Genomic DNA, 19,652 nt, shown 5'->3' on the forward strand with positions numbered 1-19,652 from the left:
ATATTTTTGTCCATATATTGACCCAGAAAACCTCATTTTCCGGTGACGGAAACACTGGCTTAGACGACATGCAAGAAGAAAACCACGCCATCTCATATTCATATTTACATGTTCTACATTGCATTCACAGACCGCAGGAAATGCACTCACTCTCTAAAGAAGCTATTTTATATTTCTGAATTTCTTTGTAATGAGGTTCGGTCACTCTATTTGTTACGAGGTTGGTGTACATTCCCTGTCCTTTCAACTTTAAAGTTCCCTAAAAGTTCGACATGGGCTTTCTCTGTGTGAGCCCTTGAGTGCTCCTTAAATTTAACATTCCCATGCTCTCTGTTATATTGGCGGGACCATAAAAGTAATCTGGGACGATTGAGCCCCAGGAAAGATGCAGACTGCCTGGGTTTGAATCCTGGCTCTGTCACTTTGTAGCTGTGTGGCCTTGGGCAAGCCTCGGTTTCCTCCTCTGTAAAAGGGAGTCATAATTAGGTACACCCCCTGGGGTCGTGGTGGGGACTGAATGAGGTGACGTGCCCTTAGCACGATGCCTGGCACGTAGCGAGCCATCCGTGAGTGACCAGTATTGTTATTCCTGTCTCTTCCTCTCTCTTTCCCCACCTCCCTTTCATTTCTACCCTCAACTTCTGCTTAAACTTCTTCTCCCATGGCCTCCATGAAACAGACCCTCATCTTATGTGGCATGTCTCCCTCCCCTTTCCTCCTGTGTCGATTCAGATTGTGAGCACGTCCAACGCCTCCCAGACTGTCACGCTGGTGTACGTGGTGGGCAATCGGAGCTCCTTCCTCAATGGCACTGTGGCCAGCAGCCTCCTCCGCCAGCTCTCAGCTGAGCTGGTGGGGTTCTACCTCACCTACCCGCCGCTCACCATTGCTGAACGTGAGTATGTGCCCGTCATACTGGGGCTCTGCCTTTTTCCCGGGGGCCTTTCTTCATTTTGCAAACAATCACTGTGGCAGGCTGCATGCTCACTCTTTGGTTGTAAAACAGCAACTGGAATAAGAGATACATGGGATAGGCCCTGGCTGGTGTAGCTCAGTGGATTGGGTGCAGGCTGTGAACCAAAGGGTTACAGGTTCGATTCCTAGTCAGGGCACACGCCTGGGTTGCAGGCCAGGTCTCCAGTATGGGCTGTATGAGGGGCAACCAAACATTGATGTTTCTCTCCCTCTCTTTCTCCCACCCTTTCCCTCTCTCTACAAATAAATAAATTAAATTAAAAAAAGAAAACATTAAAAAAAAGAGAGAGAGATACACGGGATCAAATTGATAACAAGTTTATTGCACATTGTGAAAAAGCCCTTGCTGGGTGCCTTTACTCTTCACACATTTCTTATCTCATTTAATCCTTATAACCGCCCCGTGAGGTAGGTGCACAATTAGCATCCTTTTGCAGATGAGAAAACTGAACTTTGTTACATTTAATAAAACTTGCACACTCACACAGCTAGTGAGACCTGGACTCTGGGGTTTGACCCCAAACAGTCTGCCTCTGAGCGTACAGTCCTGCCTTGTGGGGTGTCTGTCCTCCTGCCGACATGGAGTGGCTGTGGTTCCCCTGCTCCTGCCATCAGCAGACATCCCGGGCCCGCAGCCCTTGCCCTGGCGGCAGGTACCAGCGCAGCTCATTTGCAGTCAGCACTGCGACTTCTCCTGATGAAGTCCTCATAGCCTGAGGCCTCATCTTCCTCTAATGCTTCAGTTACATAATCCTCATTACCACGCAGCAGGCACAGGCTCTGAGGACGATGCAGCCTACCCTTTGTCCCCAAACACTTCTTTGGTCGCCAAAGGAAGGAAAGATTTGTGCTTTTAAGTGTAATTGTTGGTACATTTCTCAAGGTCACTGGGCAAATTCTCTTTTAAACCACACATTAGCAAAATTCTTTCTATGTCCTTCCATGGTTGTTTTCGATATTGTAAATAAATATGATGATGTATATGGATGTACTTCAGCCCAGGGTAGCCATTCAGAATTTTTTTAATGCTTCTTTAATAGCAAGCTTTTGCAAATTTACACATAGTAAGGAAAGATAATTGGATTTTATGGAAAAGATTACGTCATAAAAGAAGGCTTCGTGACACATGGCAGCATGTGGAGAATTTATTTTCTCTCATCTTGATATTCTGATAATGACAACAGCTAAGATTTACTGAGCACTTACTGTGGCCGGGCACTGTGCTCAGCCCTTTCTGTGCCTTAACTCTGGTGGCCACTACACCTGTGAAAAAATGTTCGTTACAGCATCCGGCTGCTACACTCAGTCCTTGACATTGGAAAAATCCATTCAAGAGATAATCATCCCTAAAAATGGTAGTGATGCTTGGATATTGTTAAAGAAAAAGCTACGGTTAAGACAGGTGCTAGCTGTGGATCTTACTAATGAAGATGTTCAACATAAGAAGGTTTTGGTGGGAAAGTGAAAGAGCAAAAACCCACAAACCTGAGAAAACTCTTCATCTGAAGGTGAGCTCTTTACTGAGTATTTTAGTTTTCTGAACAGCAAGGTAGGTTTGGCCTGCAGGTCACAGAGTTCCTAAGAACGATGGAGCAGGTCCCAGCTCCTTCATACTTTGTCACCTGTGTTTATTTCCCCTGACAGTCTTTACGAATGAAACTCAGAAAAGTAATTTGGTGTGTTTCTTATTTGCTTTAGCTCTGGAATATCCCAACCTTGACATATCAGAGACAACCAGAGACTACTGGGTAATTACAGGTAATCTCTTCTTTTATTTATTTCCCCTTTCCCCTATCAGGTTGGTTTTTTAAAAACTGCATGTCAAAAGGAAAAAAAAAACTAAAAAAAAATTAAAACTGCATGTACTCAGTGATAGGATTGGCATCCGTTCTTTGGTCCTGTGCTGTAATTCAAGGAGTTACTGTCCCAGGACCAGGAGTGGGTGGAGTAAGCTAAAACAAGAAAAAGCGTCACAATGAAGATGAGTATTAGATAACCAATTTAAAATAGCAAGCTGCAAAATAGCCAGTGGCCTCCTCTTTGCAGAAAGGGGACTGATGGGAAGGCACAGTGTTTACCTGTGGCCATCCAGGGCGTGTCTGTGTGGAAGATGGTGGGCCTTCCTGCATTGCCCTATGAAATGCCAGTGAAGGTCAGAGGAACGCCAGCACGCGCTTTCCTCCATCCCCTGGCATGAGGCCCACACCCACACTGACGCTGGTGGAGCCCAGGCGTGTCCTGACAGTGAGGGCGGATGGAAGTAGAAGGCTGTTTTGGTGGCATTTTCTTTTTTTTCTTGACATTTCCCAACTGAGCTTTATGAAACAGCAAAACATTTCTTGTTTTTCAAAAGCCAGACAGTAGCTCAGAAAAATCAGAGAAGCAAGGATTGGAAGCAGAGAGAGAAGGCAGGTGTTTATCGGAGGAAAAGGACCAGGCCAGCTGTAAAAGGAGGGGACAGTGGAATTCTATGCAGCAGAAAGAAAGAAGGAGCTCCTACCCTTTGCAACAGCATGGATGCAACTGGAGAGCATTATGCTAAGTGAAATAAGCCAGGCAGTGAAAGACAAATACCATATGATCTCACCTTTAACAGGAACCTAAACAACAAAACAAAGAAGCAAACAAAATATAACCAAAGACACTGAAATAGAGAACAGACCAACAGTGTTCAGAGGGGAGGGGAGAGGAGAGGGAATTTCAGGGGAATTTCAGGGGAAAAGGGGAAGGGTTTACAGGAACGAGTATAAGGACACATGGATAAAAACTAGGGGCGGGTGGAAATGGGAGGGAGGAGGGGAGGGCTGGGTGGGCGGGCTGGGATGGGAGTAAAAGATAGAAAATTGTGCTGCAACAACAATTAAAATAAAAACAGCTTGATTTAAAAAATATCATTCTATACAATATTACATGTAAATAAATTGATTTAAGGTGAAAAAAAAGGAGGGGACAGAAGAGGGAGGATATTAGTCAGCTAGGGCTGCATTAGAAAGTACCACAGACTGGGGTGGGGTAGGGTGGGGTGGGAGGGGGCTTCACCAATTCTGGAGGCTGGAAGTCCCACATAAAGGTATCAGCAGGGTTGGTTTCTCTGAGGCCTCTCTCCTTGGCTTACAGATGGCCATTTTTCCTCTGTGTCTTCACATGGCTTTCCCCCGTGTGTATGTCCTAACTTCCTCTTCTGATAAGGACACCAGCCTATTGGATTAGGGTGCACTTATATGATCTCATTTTAGTTCAGTAACATTTTTAAAGGCCCTATATCCAAATACAGTCACATTCTGAGGGACTAGGACTTCAATATCTGAATTTTGGGAGGTCAAAATTCAGCCCCTAACAAGGAGGGAGAAAGATCCTGCAGGTCCTGGAAGATGTGCCTGGGCAGGCCCTCCTGAATCACCTGCAGCCCCGGCTGCATAACTCAGTTGGTTAGAATGTCAGCTGGATACACTAAGGTTGTGGGTTTGATCCCTGGTCAGGGCACATACAACAAGCAACCAGTGAATACATCAACAAGTGGAACAACAAATTCTCATTCTCCCTCTCTCTCTTTCCCTCACTCCCTTCCTCTATCTCCCCTCCCCCGCTCCCTCTCTCCTTTCCTCTCTCTAAAACCAATTTAAAAATTAAAACCCCACCTGGCTGGCGTGGCTCAGTGGATTGAGCACGGGCTGCGAACCAAAGTGTCCCAGGTTCGATTCCCAGTCAGGGTACATGCCTGGGTTGCAGGCCATGACCCCCAGCAAGCCCACATTGGTGTTTCTCTCCTTCTCTCTTTCTCCCTCCCTTCGCTCTCTAAAAATAAATAAAATAAATAAAATATTTTTAAAAATAAAAATTAAAACCCTCTTCCCTCTCTGCCTCCTCCCTCGCCTGCTGTCCCAAGCAAGGTGGGCTTCTGCCTGGACGCCAACAAAGGAGCACACAGCCCTGCTTGATGAGGCTGCTCAGGGCCTCTCCTAAATTGTAGAAAATTGCTTTTCTTTCTCCCCTGCAGAGCCATGGATATGCAGAGGTTCTTTTTTTTTTTTTTTTTTACCTACTAAGAAGACAAACTAAAGAAATGTCTTTAAAAAGAAAAAAAAACCTCACCAGAGTTTATGCCCAAGAGAGAGACAATGCTAAACCAGCAACACATTTTTGAAGGCAGCAGGTTATATAACGTTTACAAAATCATTTTTTTTTCTCTACCAGGAATGCTGCCTTTCAATTTGCAGAGATTTCCATTCTTCTATTAGCTTAATGTTTACATTAAATGGGAACACATCCGCTCTGAAACACAGGATGTCCTAGACAACTTCTTGTTTCAGTTCACCCTCGTGTACCTGTGTCTCATCCTGCCTCAATTGTAGTGACATAACCTTAATAAAACCCCCTCATGTGGGCTTGTTTTCAGGGTTCTCCTGGGACTTCATGCTCTGTCCCCTCACCTGTGTAACCCTCCTTTGTTATCGCCGTGGTGGCTGTACGTGATGAGAAGAAACAGTGGTCTCTGTCACTGTGTTTGGGACTGGTTGGATCAGTTGGTACTTGGGGGGACTGAGATCAGCCTCAATTTGGCCCTCTTTCCTTTGCTTTGGCTCATGGCCACTTTCTAACCCCATGGGTGGGCACCACCAACCTTTTACTGTTAATTACAGAAGGGGTAGGGATGAGGAACTGAGAGAAGAAAATAGCTTTGTCCATCCTGTTCAAACCCACAGCCCCTTGAATAACCAGCCACTCTGCGTTCACTCCCAGGCATTATTCCTGGCCATTGCTAACTTGGAGGAGCTTTCCTTTGGTTAGTGGGTATTATAATACCCTGGCACGTTTTCACCTGTATGCCCACTGAACTTGCATTAAATGTGTTCTGGCACACTATACACTTCTGCCCTCCCTGGGCGTGGTCCTCCCTTGGTGGAAAATCATTGGCTGGGAGGATTTCTGCAGTGCGCCTTTGCAGAGAACCCAGGAGCTACCCTGCTGTCTGTGGGCCTTGCCGTCAGGTGGGATAGAGACGTGCAGACTTGATGTCGCCCCCTGACCGAGGTGAGAGCCCAGCGTGGGTGAGAAACCTATCTTTATTTCACCCACCGGAGTGAAGATACTGCAGACCCGGCTATCGCAGGATTCCCTCTGGTCTCAGCTCTGCTACATATGACCTGAGTGTGTCCTTGAGCCAGTCACTGGACCCTGTGGGTATCACACCCTCACCCTTAAAATCAGAAGATAAGAGCTGAACATTCAGGTTCTTTTGGCTCTGAATGTGTGGGATTCAACCACAAATAAAACAGTTTCAATTGAATATAGGAAGCTGAACAGGCCCGATTATTGGAACTTTAGGGTCCAGTGGACTTGCAAATAAAGAAAGAATAAGAGACTAGTGATGTAAAAGTCACCAAATGTGCTGGACAAAGCTCCTTTGAACACAGCTGGTGACCTGCCTGCCTCCTCTAAGCTGAGTCAGTGGGGGGAAGGCTAAGAGTGGGAAGCCAGGGTCCAAGCGCCCCTACTGCTTGTGTGCCCCTGGGGGAGATGTGGGTGCACACCCCTCTCTTCTTCCTTCCTGGCCAGGGGAGAGGGCCGGGAGCCTGAGGCCTGGCACACCTCTCAGGGGGAAGGAGAAGAGCCACAATCCTGGAGCACAGTTCTATGTCAGGTTTTTGCTCCCTGGTAAGGATGTGTCTAGCAAAGAAGGAGACACATGTGAACAATGACAAAGCTACCAATTACAGGCACCTTCTCAAGTGCCCTAAGGCACTGTGCTGGAAGCATTTTTTTAAAAAATAAAGTATCTGTTCTTCACAATGACACAATCAAGAGTAGAATATGATCCCCTGTTTTCAGATACGGAAACAGGACCCAGCGGAACTGGGCGTCTTGCCCAGGAACACTCAGTGAACGGGAGAATCAAGACTCAAACCCAGGGCCCTGGCTGCAGCCCCCACTCTCTCTCAGCTGCCTCCTGAGGACCCGTTCTCTTTGCCCCTAGGGCAGTGAAGCCTGTGGGAACTGTCCAGGTGCTGATTCCGTGGAACTCTGTGGCAGTTCCCACAGCCTTTCTGTGGAAGTTTCTTTGTTTTTCTCGCCATTTAAAAAATTGTAGCAAAACATACATAACATGAAATGTACCATTTAAACCATTTTCAAGTGTACACTTCAGTGGCATTACATGTATTCACAGTGTTGTACCACTGTCACTGCTATCTACTTCCAGAACTTTCCCATCAGCTGGGGGGCTTTGGCTCTCCCTCTCTTTGATGGCTGCCCCTGAGCCATCACTGGGATTCCCATAAAGTAATCAGTCCTTCATGATGCCCTCGATGTCCTGTGTCCCCTCTCTTACTCTGCCCATTGGTCAGGAGAAGCCAACTTAGAAATAGTCCTTCAGCAGTTGATTGCATAACTCTACCAGAGGGGAGGCCTCTGGATTATCAACACCACGGGCTCCCCTGTCTGCGGCCAGAGGCAGGCTGTGTCAGGGGACTCCCAGGGACCCCCGGGACCTGCCACAGTGGGAACGGTGCAGGAGTGTTTTATCCGTCCGCAGGAATTCTGCTGGCAGCTGAGCTGGGAGTCCCTCACAAGAACCCTAGAAAGGAAGCTGCTTTATCCCCCCTATGGGGTTTATTTGGCATTTATCCCATCCAAGAAGTAACTTCTGAAACTTAGCTGTGGATTTCACTTCTCTCTTGATCAGTTTAAACCACATTCTGTGTCTTGTGGTCATCGGCTGCTTGTTCTCGCTCTGAGTAGAATGTGATCGTGATGACACGTTCTTCGTGCCCAAGCTGTTTCCTCACCCCAGTAGGTGGGATGCATTGATGACCCTTTGCTGGATGGTGGTAGAACAAACTGTTAAGTGAAAAAAAAATTGTATTACATTTCCAGTCCGTGTAAGTTTTGGTTTCTTTAAGATGAGAATTCTTTTTAGCACTTTTAGTTCCGGGGATGGCTGTTTTTGAAGGCAGCGTTTATGTGTTCGGGATGAAGCGTGCTTCCCAAAGGACCTGGAGGCAGGACTGGAGCTGGGGGTGGGGGCTGACAGCAAAAGGAGAGGGGGGCTGGTGCTAACTCCTGCACACAGTGTGTCTCATTTCAACCACGGATCTCATGAGGCGTGTATTTGCTGTGATGCAGACTTACTCCCTTTTACAGAGAACTTGGACTCAGAGAGGCCCAGTGGTTTGCAGAAAGTTTCACAACTGGCAGGAGCCTGTTCTTTCTGGCATGCTGCCCTGCTCTCAAATGGAAGAGTGCCCGAGAGGCCCTGGGCAGCTTTGGGACGGCTCTCAAAAGGACCGCCAAGGAGGGAGAGATGAGGACATTGAACAGGGTGGTTTGCCAAGGTGTAAGGGCCGAGTTGGAGGATAGAGCTTAGATTCCACAGCAGAGCTGTTGAGAAGGAAAATTAAGGGTAGCCCTGAGCCAGGGCTTCTGAGTGGGAACCAGCAAAAAACCAGTTTAGCCATACCTGTATGCGGGCTGCACGCCCATAGGGACTTTAACATGTGATAAGGATCAGAGTTAATACAGCAGCGTTAGACATGTCACAGCTCATGGAGGAGGGAGCCCAGGCTTTGGGTTTGAGCCCTCACTTTTCTGGTTACTGGCTATGGCCTTGACAAGTCATCGCTTGCCCTTTTCAGCATCTATAGCATGTGGATAATGATTCCTGACTCCTGGGGCTGCTGTGAGGGTAAAGGGAGGAGAGGCTGGCCGAGCCCCCCCATGCAGTAGGGCCCGTGGCTGGTGCTGGGATGGTGGTGGCTGTGGTTCTGAGCCAGCAGGGAGTCTGTCCTCTGAGCAGCCCCTCTTCCTTCTGTACCCTCAGTGCTGCAGGGTGTGGACAATTCGCTGGTGGGTCTGCACAACCAGAGCTTCGCCCGGGTCATGGAGCAGCGTCTGGCCCAGCTGTTCATGATGTCCCAGCAACAAGGCCGGCGGTTTAAACGAGCCACAACCCTGGGAAGCTACACCGTGCAGGTGGGTGTGCTCGAAGCTGTTGGGGTCTTTAATAACTGTGGGGGGAGGTGCTGCATCCAGAGCGGCAGCTGCACTGCAGACTGACCACGCCATCTAATCCACAAAGCTTTGACACTTCGAGGCTGGGGGTCATAACATCAAAACCATGAAGGAGAGTGAGAGCCACTCCCCCCAGCAGTCTCTCTGCCAGATTAACAGTGCCGGGAGTGCCTGGGAATTAACCAGTGGTGGGGGTATGAATACCCCAGCTCCCTTGTCTCTTAGCAAGGGGAATTCTGAAATGTATGGTTTAGATCATTTCCAGAGCTTTCCCGTCGAACTAAGCTTTAATTACCCACTGTGGTAAGTGGCTTAATAACACACCCTTTGTTAGCTCCCTCCCCACCCCTGTATTACCTACTCACCTTCCTGTCAGTTCTCTGCATTGCTCGAATAAGCGGTAAGCACTCCATTCTTCCCAGTCTGCTCTTAGGGAACCTGACAGAAGCCAGCAGCCTGACCAGGTAAGGACTGTCAGCCCCTAGATTCTTTATCTAGTTCAAACAGGGGAGGCACTGTCTCTAGCATGTTCTAGCCAGTCCACGTATCTCAAATAGCCCTAATTTCACCAAGAGAACCCATTGCTAATGTTTGTTGTGCTAATTAACAAAGCTCTGTTGGGCAAGAAGACAGTTAGGGAAGGGCGCTCCAGAATGCCCTTCCTAATTGGAATCTGGCCCACGGCCACTGGGGTGTGAACTTCTGGTTGGTAAGTCACCACATCGTGGGTGTAACTTAACTCAAACACACAGGCCTAGCATCACACTAAGAGAAAGCTTGTTTTAAAGGAAATTACAGGCATGACCACAATCTATCTGCGGATCATGTCCCCAGGCAGTCTTGTAAGTACAAACAACCCGTCTTCTGGAACATTCTCTCCTGCTTGAGTCAGCACCATGCCCCTGAGGGGAACTCCATGTCTCACGTCCACAGCCAGTGACTTTGGTCCCTCATCCTCTTGCAGGTGGCTTTAGTTCTAAACATCTTCGTGGCCTGTGACAGCCGGTCCTGAGGAAAAACGAGGGCTCACTTTGCATGCCAGGTTGATTCCGCCTCTGTGGGTTCCGTGCCAGCCCTATAATTCACACTTCTCCGAGCAACAGAAAGGGAGTCGCTCAGAGCACCGTGAAATGGGATTTGCCTCCGCTGAAGTGGGGAGGCGAATCATTTGCTAATAACACCTACAATCCTGGTGTTACTAGTGACACTAAAATCTAACAGCATTCTTTGTGTCGAAAAGGGTCCAGTGAGATAGTATTCTCTCCTTTCTTCCAAGTACCCCGTGTGCCCGCCCCAGTAGTGGCCAGGAATACCTGAGTGAAGCCAGCAGGGATTTCTTTCTGCCAATTCCTAATTTACAGAGGCTGTAGATCAGCTTGTAACATTACCCTTGGAGAAATCTTGGTAAGAAGGATTTGCTGAGAAATTGAAGTTGAGTGAAGTTATTAGATATTTGAAAGCTCATTCACCTTCTACCTGGTTGTACTAACATTCTCCAGCTTCCTCTCCCACAAGGGACAGGACCAACGCGCTCGAGTTTCCCAGGTGAAATTCACTCCACATAGCTTGCATCCTCTTTCCACACGGAGGCCTTCCTTTGGGGATCTGATCCTTTTAAAAGATGAGCCACCTTCATGAATACGGAGATTTAGAGGTCTAGACTTGAAAGATATCTCTCTAGTAGATATATTTGAAAAAGAAAGTCCGACAAAGAAATACATATGGCCAACAAACATTTTTAAATGTTTAACTCCATTTGCCGTTAAAGAAATGCACATTTTAACTACCGTAAGATTACCTTTTCACCTACAAGAGATTAGGGACCTGGTGCTTGCCAGTGTCAATGAGGATGCAGGGAAGTGGCAGTTTCAAATGGTAAATGGATATGACCTCTCTGGACAGTGAGTGAACAGTGTAGACAGGAATCTTTCAGATGGTCACAAACGGACTCGTAGATGGTCATTTCAAAGAAACATAGGTAAACACAAGGACAAAAGGGGGAGAGCAGCGTTTCTCAGACCGTGTCCAGAAAATGGTCTTCGTAGGCTGCCCTGAGGCCGAGGGGCTCCTAGGTCAGGTGCAGGTAAGGCTGCATCCTTTGGCCCTGCTGGACCATTCCCAGGGCATGTTGGCAAATCAAAGACTCTAAAAGGCCTATAGAAAAGAAATCTCCTTTCAACATATTATATGGATTCTAAATTTAAATGCCAGTGAGACCCTTGTTTTTAGTAATATCTACATTTCTCCAACATTTTATCATGAACATTTTCAAACTCACAGACACATTTAGAAAATGATACGGTAAGTGCCCACACATTTCCCATCTAGGTTCTATGATTAACAGTGTGTACTATGTTACTGCTGTGTATTCAATCACATATGTCATCTCCACACCATAGATCAGTTTGGACTGCTCTAGCGCTTTATGTGAATGGCATCCTGTAGTATATTCTTTTTTAGGTAAAACTTTTTTTGACTCAGTGTAGTGTTTTTGCGATTCATCCATGTTGTATTATTTGGCAGTTTCTTTTTTATTGTTGAATAATATTCCCTTTTATGGATATACTACATTTTGCTCATTCTTCTGTCAGTGAGTACCTAGGCTTTCTCCAAATTTTAGCTATTATAAACAAAGCTGCTACGAACATTGTTCTACACGTCTTTCTATGGCCACGTGCTTTCATTTCTCCTGGGTATATAGGAGTTGAACTGCTGGTTCATAGGGTTGGCGTATGTTCATTCTGTGAGAAACTGCCAGATGTTTTTCCGAAGTGTACGATTTTACACTCCCACCAGCCAGCTGTGGAGTTCCAGTTACTGTACATTCTCATCAACACTCGGTGTTGTCAGCCCTTGTTATTTTAGGTGATGGTTGTGTCTCGTGCCTTAAATTTGGATTTCACCATTGATCATATTTTAGATGCTCATCGGCTATTTAGATGTCTTCCTTTGTGAATTGTCTGGTCATATTTTTTTAAAAACCATTTTTGTTGGGTTGTAGGAACATCTATTTTTAATTGTTACATATAGCATACATACCAAGGGGTGTAAAAATATGTGGAGTTTAAAGACCACTAATAAAAAGAACCCACAGCCCAGAGGGTTAGAACATATTTTTTTCTAACCTCAGAAGCTTTTTGTGTGTCCTCTTTTATTACACATACTTCCTTTGTTCTGTTAAAGTTGAGTGTGCTTCTGAATTTCATATTAAATCATGCCTATATTTTCTGTATGTATTTAAGCATCCATATGTGTGTATCCCTAAACAGTATATCATTTGGTTTTGCCTGATTTTGAATTTTATATTCTGTGATATTTTTCCTCAGTGTCAGGCTTTCGTATTCAAATAGCCAGAGTTTAGGTACATTACTCTATAATATTTCATTGTGTAACTATACAATAACTCACTTATCTGTTCTACTGTTAGTGACTTTTGCATTTTCAGGGGGTTTTTTTGTTGTTATTAACAATGCTGCTATAAACAGTTTTGTAATATCTTTCAACATCCTATGAAACTCATAATCCATAATATACAGTGTGGAAAAACACTATAGTTCACTATGATGTCTATTAATTGTTAATGATAACAGTGAAAAGTTGATAACAACCTAAATGTTCAAAAATGAAGAGTTAGTTAATATATGAGGCATGCATACAGTGGAACATTATTAAGTATTAAAATTCATGTTTTATGTATTTATAATGATTTCCAATCGTAAGTAACTATACTGAAAAGTGAGTAACAAATTAAAGTGTTTAAGAAGAAAGGATTGGCTAAATAAGTTCATGAGGTGTCAGTTAGAATGTAGTAATTAACATTTATGCTTTTGTTGTATTGAAGGTCATTTCAGGATCTGAGTAAAAACAGTGATATGTTATACTATATACAGAGTACTATAAATAATTTGGTAAAACAAATAAAAGGTTTGTGTGGGGAAAAAACTCCAAGAATAGAAGCAAATACTCCAAAATGAGAAAAGTCATTAGCTTATGGCTGAGGGATTACAGGTGGTTTTTATTTTGTTTCATTTCCTGATGTTTTTCTGCATGTTCACATTTTCTGCAGTGAATATGTATAATGTGTGCAGTGGGGAAAAGCAACAGAGGTAATTTTAGAAAAGGACTTTGAACCTCCAGGTACTGTTTTGATCAGAGATCTTTTGAATTGCAGGCATTGAAGTTCATTTTTCTCCCTCTCTGGCAACTGCAGGAGTTTGAAATTAGAAATCTTGTTTGAGAATAACCTAACATGCCCTGAATTAATGTGGAGGCCTATTTTCTAACGAGGCCAGAGTCCTCTGGAGGCTGGAAGACATCACCATCTCAGCGTTTTCTTCTCCAGTCACACTGTGCTTTCCAGATGTTCGTCTCTTCTCCTCCTGTCTTGCCCTCCAGCGACAGCAGGGCTTCCTGCAGTCCTGGTGGTAGGGAGGTGCATTAAGGTTGATGTCTTAAATAGATGCTGCGGATCCACTTGGCCACGGAAGGCCTCAGCAGTCAGGAGAGAGCCTGCTGATTGCCCCAGTGATTGCAGGGTCTATGCAAGATGCCCTATAAACATGGCCTCTTTTTTTCTGAAAGATGGTAAAGATGCAGCGGGTGCCTGGACCCAAGGACCCAGCGGAGCTGACTTACTACACCCTGTACAACGGGAAGCCTTTGCTGGGGACTGCGGCTGCCAAGATCCTGAGCACCATTGACTCCCAAAGGATGGCCTTGACCTTGCATCACGTTGTCCTTCTGCAAGCTGACCGTAAGGGGATAGTCTTTCCATTCATTATTCTTAATGCCATTAAATGTTTCCTGCAAATCAAAGTGATACCCTGAGCTCCTGTTAATGGACCCAGAGCTAAGCATATTTCCATCCTAGAAGGTTTTTAAATCAATCAGCTGTGTTTGAAGCAATAGGTTTGGGGTAAGGGACAGGTTTTGAGTATTAGAAAGACAGTAATGATAATTGCTATGCCCAGATCCTACCCACTCCTCCTCCTCAGTATAGTCTAGTGAATAACTAGAAAAATCACCATAGCTGCCCTGCCTGGTGTGACTCAGTGGACTGAGTGTCGCCAGCTTGCAAACTGAAAGGTCACCAGTTTGATTCCCTGTCAGGGCACATGCCTGGGCTTCAGGCCGGGACCCCAGTTGAGGGTATGTGAATGGCAACCATTCAGTGTATCTCTCACACATCAATGCTTCTCTCCCTCTCTTTGTCCCTCCCTTCCCCTCTCTCTAAAAATAAATAAATAAAAATTTAAAAGATTTTTAAAAAACCACCATAGCTGAAAACATATTTGTTGTCTGCGGAGGGAAAGATAGTTTGATTGAGTCAGCATGTGTAGAGTCCTACACGAACTGCCGCCTTGGTGCTGGGAGACGCACAGAAGTGGGCAAGACCTCATCCCTGCCTTTGGGGAGCAGAGAGGGAGCTAATGCCAATGCAGAAGAGTAGACTGCAGGAAAGTGCCGCAGGGAGGTTGTGTGATACAGGGGTTGACAGAGGGAGAGTTTGCTCTGAAGCGGCATCTGGGAAGAGTGAACGGAGAAGGGATATTAAAAGTAACAACTGCCCCTTTGAATACCCTCTCCCCTGGCAGCTGCTATGCTCACTGCTTTACATGGGTGTCCTCACTTTCTCTGTTCGTTAGGGCAACTTTATTCAGCTCCCAAGTTACCGATGAGCAAACCAAGGCTCAGAAAAGTTAACCAACTGGGTCAGTATCGCAGAACTAGTACCTAGATAGCCAGGATATGAATCTGGATCTGCCTGACTGCAAATGTGTGTTCTTAACTGTGTTATGTACTGCGATTTCAGCAGAGGGAGAGGAAGGGCGTGTATTCCAGAAAGAGGGAGAGGCATAAAAAGAATAGAAGCAAAGAGTACCAGGTGTGCTGGAAAAACAAGGGGTTCAGATTGCCTGGAGTGCAGAAACTTGAGGAGGAGTTGATAGGATTAAGGAGGCTTATTATGAGAGAGCCAGGCCTTGGTTGGCAGGGGGAGATTGTGCGTAACGTGATTCATCTGTGGGAGATTTGCTGGCTCACTGTCTCTTCTACAGCGTTTCCCTGTTCCAGTCCATCCTCTACTTTAATCTCTCATTTTGCAGCCTCCTCACTGCTATCTGAGGCCTGGTGTTGTTTGGGAAGGGGCAGAAAGGCGAGAGCTGGCTTTATTTGGAGAAGAGGTGAATGGAGTGTCAGGGGAAGCAGTTGAGGCTAAGGGGAGCTTGCTGGTGGCGGTGGAAGGGGAACGGTGGAAAGTTTGAGAGTGTGGCTGGGATGGAGATGGCATCCAGGGAATCAGGGATCATCTGGGGGATTCCCCAGAGGCTTGACTATGACTCGGCCAGGAGCCAGACCCTGTTCTGCCTGGCTGCACAGCTGCTGTCCCTCAGTCTTCATTTTTTGTCTCCTCCAAAGCCACATGGTCCTCTCAGTTCCCTTCTTTAATAACTCACAGATATCCTCCCTCTGCTCCATTTCATCATCATGTCTTCTCGGACTTCGCAGGTATCTTCCAGATAACCTTAGTCACTTGGCCATTCATGCACGGTCTGCACTATAATGAGAGTCATTACATACACTTTGGAAAACACACGGATTCTGGTCTTACAGCCACACTGGAGTGCTCACCCCTCACGTTTCCCGTTCTTCTGAAGCCTTCCTCAACTCCTGAAACAAAACAACATCCCCAAGTCTTTCTTAGTTCCAGGGGCCTCCATCGCCCTTATCACATTGAGCAAACAACTGACCTTTGAGCTCTTTAAAAGCAGATACCACATCTCATTTGTCTTTGGATAAATATCCAGCCCCAACTACTGTCTGGCCCTGTTCTTATGAAGGCAGCCACCGACCTTTGCTGAGTGTCTCTGCCAGTCCCTGAGGGAGGCACACGGTTGGAAGACACCCAAGCAGGGCAGAGGAGAGCAGAGCCTTTGCAACGAAACAGACCTGGATTCATGCTCTTGCTCTTCCACTTTGTAGCTGTGGAGCTCAGAGACAAATGAATACCCTCTCTTACCTTCATTTTCCTCGTCTGTAAAGTGGTGATATTTAAAAAACAGACCTGATAGAGCTACTTAGAGGACAAAATGAGATAATTATTTTATGTAAAGGGCTTAGTACGATCCTGGGGCTCCTAGTAAGTACTTAGTAAGGGGTAGCTGAATGACTCATTTACCCATAAGGTAGAAGGACTAAAGGAGGGAGGGAATGAAGAAGGAAAGGTGATTTGCAGGTTAAGAACCCATGCAATTCACAGAATAGGGTGCTGTTAATGAAAATAGAAAGGGGATTGGAGAGGAGAAGCATTTTTAGATGGGAAAGGTAATTTATTCCTTCTGGGCCATGTTGAGTTTAAAGTGATGAGATATTAAGGGGTGCTATTTGCATATTGAGGGGGCACTGATAAAAATAATTGAGCCCTGGCTGGTGTAGCTCAGTGGATTTACTGTCAGCCTGTGAACCAAAAGGTCCCTGGTTGAATTCCCAGTCAGGGCTCATGCCTGGGTTGTGGGCCAGGTCCCCAGTAGGGACGTGTGAGAGGCAACCACACACTGATGTTTCTGCCCCTCTCTTTCTCCCTCCCTTCCCCTCTCTCTAAAAATAAATAAATAAAATCTTTTAAAAACGTATTGAGGGGTTGCCAATGGGATCTTGAAGACTGAAGTTAAGAGAATTGTTGGAATTCAAGTCTGAATCTCAGGGGAGAGGTTAACGTTAACACTGAAGGATTTTTAGAATGTTGTAGATATGGGTTAGAGTTCAAATCCCAGAGGAAATTCGGGGAGAGAGCATCTCTAGAGGACAGGCCCTGGGAAGTGCCTCCCTGCCCAGGATCCGATGGGGAAGAAACTGAATCCAATGGAGAGGAGGAGGAACAGAGATGTTGTCGATCCCATTTTCTCCTAATAGCTTTGAAATCAGCCTGCAATATGAGTCTGAGGTCAGCACGTCAAATAGAGTCAGTGTTGAACGAACACCTTGTTACTCTGTTGGGGGAGGGCGCAGATAACATTCTGTGTGTCCCAGCATCTTATAAATGGCCAGGTCTGGGGCCAGCGTGCAAGGCCCTATGTACAGTGCCCCGCAGTGGAGTGTGCAATGCCACTGGACCCCATCACCTCTAGGTAATGAGGCAGCAGTGAATTCTAAAGAGGTGGCTGCATCTCCTATGAAGTTTCTCATCAGCTCCTTTTGCAGGACCTAGAGAGAGAGGTTCTTCATAGTGGTTATGTAGCTGATGTAGCAGAAACACAATTCTCCCCATGCAGAGCCAGGCCAGAGCAGGAATTGGTTTACCTTACATGGCCATCAGGCACTTATCTCAAAAATACCATTTACAGCCTTCGCTGGTGTGGTTCAGTGGATTGAGGGCCAACCTTTGATTTGCTGGTTCAATTCCCAGTCAGGGCACATGCCTGGGTTGCAGGCCAGGTCCCCAGTGGGGGATGCATGAGAGGCAACCACACATTGATGTTTCTCTCCCTCTCTCCCTCCCTCCCCCTCTCTCTGGAAATAAATATAAATCTTAAAAAGAAATTACAAAAAGCAATAGACTGACCCTTTGGTGAGGGGAACATGTGCGCATTCACTTTTTCAACACACACTTTGTGAGCACCTGTTACGTGCCTGAAACTGTGCTAGGCACTGGAGATACAGCAATGAACGAAACAGACAAAACTACCCGCACAGAGCTTACATTTCTGAGTGGGTAGATCAGATAAAATAAATGACGTGTTAGATGCTAATACGTGCCTCGGAGAAAAATGAAGCAGGAAGGGCTAGCGGGCATCAAGGAGATGATGGTCATGATTTTAAATTGTTGGGGTGGGAGAGTCAAGAAGAGGTTCACTGAGTTAGTAACTTTTGAGTGACCACCTGAGGCTGTCTGGGGACACGATTGTAGATGGTGGGGCAGGGTGTGGTGGTTTGAGACCAGCAAGGAGGTCACTGAGGGTGGCGGCAAGGAGTCTGAGGCACAGATGAGGGATCACAAGCACATCAGCCTCATGGCCACACCCCGGGAGGGGTGACAGCCACGGGTGCCTTGGGCAGGAGAGCAACGCACACCTAGCACGTGCCAGCCGCGGGGCCTCCTGCCTGTCCACTCACACTGTCACAAACTCTGATGTTGTGACAGCCACAAAAAAATGAGCCAGAAACATTTTAAAATGGATTTCTCTCTTTCAACATTTGTTCCACGGGAGAATAACTTATGTTTGGTTTAGGTGATGTGGATGCTTGACTTCCTTCTTTCTGACAAGCATTTGTATGTGCGTGCGGTGTGCTCACACGCACACTTCCACTCATCTGTGTCAACTCAGGACTGTCTTCGACTGTGTATGTCAGAGAATGATTTCCCAAAGGAGCACCCAACCTCCCTGGGGCTCAGTGTGCTCGCTGCACATGGGGATGAGAACAGCCCCCGGGCCAGCGGCCTGTCACACTGCCTGGCGCACAGTGGATGTCCAGAACATGTCATCTCCTCTTCCTGTCCTTCCCCTGCTGCAATTCTGGCAAATTAAATAAACGTTTGTTTCTTTTCACCTCTGTACGTGACTTTGTAGTTTCAGATCATCATGCCAATGAATATATTGTGTTTGGATGACTTCAGTCGGCCTAACTTTACCATCTGTTTGACTGTTGAATTGCATTTATTAATGTACCTGAGGTGAATCTATTCTCTCCTCATTTAAATAGAGGTGAAAGGATTTTACAGACTGCTCCAAGAAGGAACATATCCACCAAAACAATAAAGTTGAGTAAGAGCAGGACACGTGTAAATATTTCATTCCTGCTAGTGAAAAGAACCTATATACATTTAGGGTATCATGTTGTGATACGCTATACGTTTTTCTTTATCAGGATAGAATAGCACAGCCAAGAAGAGGCATATTCATATTTTTCACAGCAGGTCTGAGCTTTGGGAAATGTTGAAGGCATAAAACTCACATATAAATACCAAATTACTAAAAGCAGGAGCAATTAAATGTTTAATGTCAACAGAAACACACCATCTAATGAGCTGTTTTCAGAAGTTAATAATGTGATTAATCACCAATTGACAAAATCTGGGGTAAAGAAATTCTTTGCACCAAGAGCACTCCAAATCCAGGCCCTGCCTGACGAGAGGCAGATCTGGGCGACCGGGGTGCCAGGTGAAGCGGGGGTGCGGGGTTGACGTCAGAGAGACAGAATTGGCTCCCCAGGCCGGTCCTCACCGTGTGGCACTTACCAGTGGGGTCTTTGTGTTCCAGACCCTGGTCCTCAGCTTTGCCAGTCTAGTAGTCCGCAGGGTTCAGCAGAATCAGGAGAACCAGCTCATGCTAACCAGACCTACCAAGATACTGATGTATAAACCAGAGTGGCAGTATATTCATTTAAAATATGGATTAGAGCTACCAAGGAGATAGTACTTCTTTTAACTGCCCATTACTCTATCCTATATGAAAATCTGTTTGGGGAACCAAATTGTAACAGGGGTAATGCAGTTCATTTATATACTCATTCAGCTTTTAATTAAACACCTACTGCGTGCAAAGCCCTATTCTAGGCCCTGCAGATGGAGCAGTAAATAAGAGACAAACATTGCCTGCCCTCTTAGGGTGTATATTCTGATACAGGGGCCAGGGGTGACAGAGGACATATGAATTGTGTCGGGGAGTGATATG

At 46.0% G+C, this 19,652-nt stretch overlaps 1 protein-coding gene across 4 annotated transcripts in view; it reads left to right on the top strand.

Annotated features, from left to right (window-relative positions):
• The window catches only part of KIAA1549L (KIAA1549 like), a 231,739-nt gene that overhangs the window by 146,126 nt on the left and 65,961 nt on the right, over positions 1-19,652 (top strand). For all 4 annotated transcript variants that reach the window (XM_028515516.2, XM_036029214.1, XM_036029216.1 and 1 more), the window contains exons 7-10: positions 733-895; positions 2,674-2,733; positions 8,792-8,943; positions 13,564-13,735. In XM_028515516.2, coding sequence (XP_028371317.2) covers positions 733-895; positions 2,674-2,733; positions 8,792-8,943; positions 13,564-13,735 — 547 coding nt within the window. The remainder of the gene's footprint in view (positions 1-732; positions 896-2,673; positions 2,734-8,791; positions 8,944-13,563; positions 13,736-19,652) is intronic.

Source organism: Phyllostomus discolor, chromosome 6 (assembly GCF_004126475.2).
Source record: "Phyllostomus discolor isolate MPI-MPIP mPhyDis1 chromosome 6, mPhyDis1.pri.v3, whole genome shotgun sequence".
Classification (NCBI taxonomy): domain Eukaryota; kingdom Metazoa; phylum Chordata; class Mammalia; order Chiroptera; family Phyllostomidae; genus Phyllostomus; species Phyllostomus discolor.